The sequence below is a fragment of the Archocentrus centrarchus genome, chromosome 17 (assembly GCF_007364275.1).
Source record: "Archocentrus centrarchus isolate MPI-CPG fArcCen1 chromosome 17, fArcCen1, whole genome shotgun sequence".
Classification (NCBI taxonomy): domain Eukaryota; kingdom Metazoa; phylum Chordata; class Actinopteri; order Cichliformes; family Cichlidae; genus Archocentrus; species Archocentrus centrarchus.
Genome location: NC_044362.1, coordinates 6,659,370 through 6,662,164, shown reverse-complemented (window position 1 = coordinate 6,662,164; position 2,795 = coordinate 6,659,370). Strand labels below are relative to the sequence as shown.

The following is a 2,795-nucleotide window of genomic DNA, read 5'->3' as shown; positions in this document are numbered from 1 at the left end:
ACCTTTGAGCCACATTGCTGCACTCAGTGATCGAGTCAGGTTCACAGGTTAAATACTTTTTAGCAAATGGGATTAATTGCCCCCTTTTTGAGTAAATAGAGGTGTGACGATATCAGAGTTTTGCTGCACAATTCTCAAGGCAAAGGAATTTACATATATTATATTATATTATATTATATTATATTATATTATATTATATTATATTATATTATATTATATTATATTATATTATATTATATTATATTATATTATATTATATTATATTATATATTTCCCTTCTAAGTATGGCAGTCTTTGTATAATTGTTGTATAATTCCCAGTTTCTGGAAGAAGCCCTGGGTTTGGGTCTGAATGCCAGCGACAGTGCAGGGAGCTGAGGAAACGGGCCGATGCATCGTTGTTGTCTTTTTGTCTTTTTTTTTATAGGATTTGGTGACTGTAGCAAAAACAATGCTAGCTTAATCCTTTAAACACATCCGATTTGAATTCATGCCATTTTGTGAAAGGGTCCATCTGCTAGATGACAAGATTACATTATAAAGCATTTGAATTTACATGCATTATGTTATAATTGATTGTGTGTAAAATTCTGTTGTAATGTTTTCAGGCTTTATACTAATATACTTTATACTGTGTAAAGATTATGCCTTTAAAACACTGAAATGGCTGCAGTTATATTTTTATCATATTTCAGATCCTTCTCAGTTCCAGACAATAAATAAAGCTCTTTTATAAGTAAATGATGATCATTTTATACCCCAGACATTTCCATTTTGGAGATAAGACTGTAATTTAGAAAAGATGAATTATATTCTGAAATAGCACCCTTATTTTCTTTTTATTTACTTTTCAAATCAGCTGCAGTAAAAGCGGAGGGCATGTCCATAAAGCCATTGCAGTGGAGTTCACTGACCGAGAGGTGAGCTCGCGGCTCACCCTGAGAGCAGTCAGCGTTTTACTCACTGCCTGTGAACTCCGTGAACGCCCGTTTATACTTTTTATTGCCCTCTCCCTCATAGCCCATTGTACTCATCATCTTCAGTTGTAATTGCTCTCTTGTGTCATCACATGCAAATGAAGGAGGTGGTGAGAGACAAAGTATATAAACAGGGAATAGTCTTGGTCTCAGTACCTTGTTGTTCCCTCAGCTTGCCTCAGCATCTCTGATCTCCCTCCTCCACCCACCAACGCTACCAAAAATGGCCTTCGCTGGAAGATGGGAAACTGAGACCCAGGAGGGATACGATGCGTTCTGCAAGGTGCTCGGTGAGGACGCAGGATGAAATTTCCTCCACTTCTACTCTCCCTTGTTTTTTAGCACATCTATGGGCTGTTTTAACCTCACATCCTACTCCCGCCCTGCTCTAGGCATTCCAGACGATATCATCGAGAAGGGTCGTGACTACAAAATGATCACAGAGGTCACCCAGGACGGCAATGACTTCATCTGGACCCACTTCTATCCTGCCAATGCCAAGGTCACCAACAAGTTCACTGTTGCCAAGGAGTGCGACATGGAGACCATCGGAGGGAAGAAATTCAAGGTCGGGAGGAAATGATCTAAAGCGTGCTGCTTGACCTTATTTAAGTCTTAAGCTTTAGCTTAAGTAGCTAGCAGAAACATAAAACTGTGACTGTTACTTTCCAAACTGGTTATATAACAATTTTGTTTACAGGCTACGGTGCAAATGGAAGGAGGCAAGCTAAGCGTGACCTTCCCCAACTACCACCACACCTCTGAGATCAGCGGAGGCAAGCTCATCGAGGTAAACACACTCACTTAGGCTTTTAGTGCTGAGAACGTTGGGCAATGACAGCAGTTATTACACTCAACTCCCCGCAGGGATCATTAGAGTCATCAAAGTTATACTTCTGCAGCCGGGGACCAGGAGCGGCTAATGAGAAAAAAACTGTCTGAGACACAGAGTAGTGCTACTGAATGCATTTTAGCACCCAATTCATTCTGATATTTAACCTTTTAGTCCTGAGAGTTTATGTGAAACGTTCCTCTCTTTGCAGGTTCCATTCTGTACTCTGCTTTTCAGAAATGTTCAAGAATTCACATTTGTTGAGAGAAGAGAGTGAAATTTTACGCAGTTCAAAAGAAGCCAAACACACTAAGACTGGAAAACGCCAAATGAATGTTTCAGCTCACTGGCATAATTACTTAATAAGCTGCCAATTTATAATATGCTAAAGGCTGTGTGTTTCAGGTGTCAATGTTAGTCAGACGCTGACATGTATAAAGTATTACAAGAAAATTATCCTTGTAACAACCACAGTGGTATTTTTAATTTGTCTAACATTTCAAAAACACTGTTTCACTGTATATAATTAGGTAGAAAGAAGCACTGTAAAAGCACATTTCCTGCTTACTAATTTAAGTCCTCTTCTGTCTCTCTGCAGATCTCCAAAGCCGGCTCTGTAGTGCTGAAGAGAACCAGCAAGAAGATCTAACTGCTGATTGATCTTTGACATCTCACACAGTTACAATGGAGACCTCACAACTATCATCCATCCATCCATCCATCCATCCATCCATCCATCCATTCTCTTCCGCTTATCCTGCTCAGGGTCGCGGGGACCTCAGAACTAAATCTGTGTTAATTAATAAACTATGGCCATCATGCCAGCTTGAACCTGTGTTTCTGTCTATAATTTCTACTGGGTGGGATACTATGTGATTTCTAGATAGCACACGTTTAAACCCATGCTTTTTTTGTAAACTGCAAGAGTTGATGCCAGAGAATCAGGGTCAGCCATATGATAAAGGCACAACCAGAGACAATGGCAAA

At 39.6% G+C, this 2,795-nt stretch overlaps 1 protein-coding gene across 1 annotated transcript; it reads left to right on the top strand.

Moving 5' to 3' along the window:
- The first annotated feature begins 1,008 nt into the window (after window positions 1-1,008).
- Window positions 1,009-2,521, top strand: fabp6 (fatty acid binding protein 6, ileal (gastrotropin)). The gene is made up of 4 exons (XM_030752744.1): window positions 1,009-1,266; window positions 1,369-1,544; window positions 1,677-1,766; window positions 2,407-2,521. The coding sequence occupies exons 1-4, from the start codon at window positions 1,200-1,202 to the stop codon at window positions 2,455-2,457; spliced, it is 384 nt and encodes a 127-aa protein (XP_030608604.1). The 5' UTR covers window positions 1,009-1,199; the 3' UTR covers window positions 2,458-2,521.
- The last annotated feature ends 274 nt before the right edge of the window (window positions 2,522-2,795 follow it).

Bases quoted from the DNA above. Each gene is read 5' to 3' on its own strand.
- fabp6 (XM_030752744.1), top strand. From the start codon at position 1,200: ATGGCCTTCGCTGGAAGATGGGAAACTGAGACCCAGGAGGGATACGAT. The intron at 1,545-1,676 runs GTCGGGAGGAAA...TTTTGTTTACAG, and splicing joins TCGGAGGGAAGAAATTCAAG to GCTACGGTGCAAATGGAAGG. The intron at 1,767-2,406 runs GTAAACACACTC...GTCTCTCTGCAG, and splicing joins GCGGAGGCAAGCTCATCGAG to ATCTCCAAAGCCGGCTCTGT.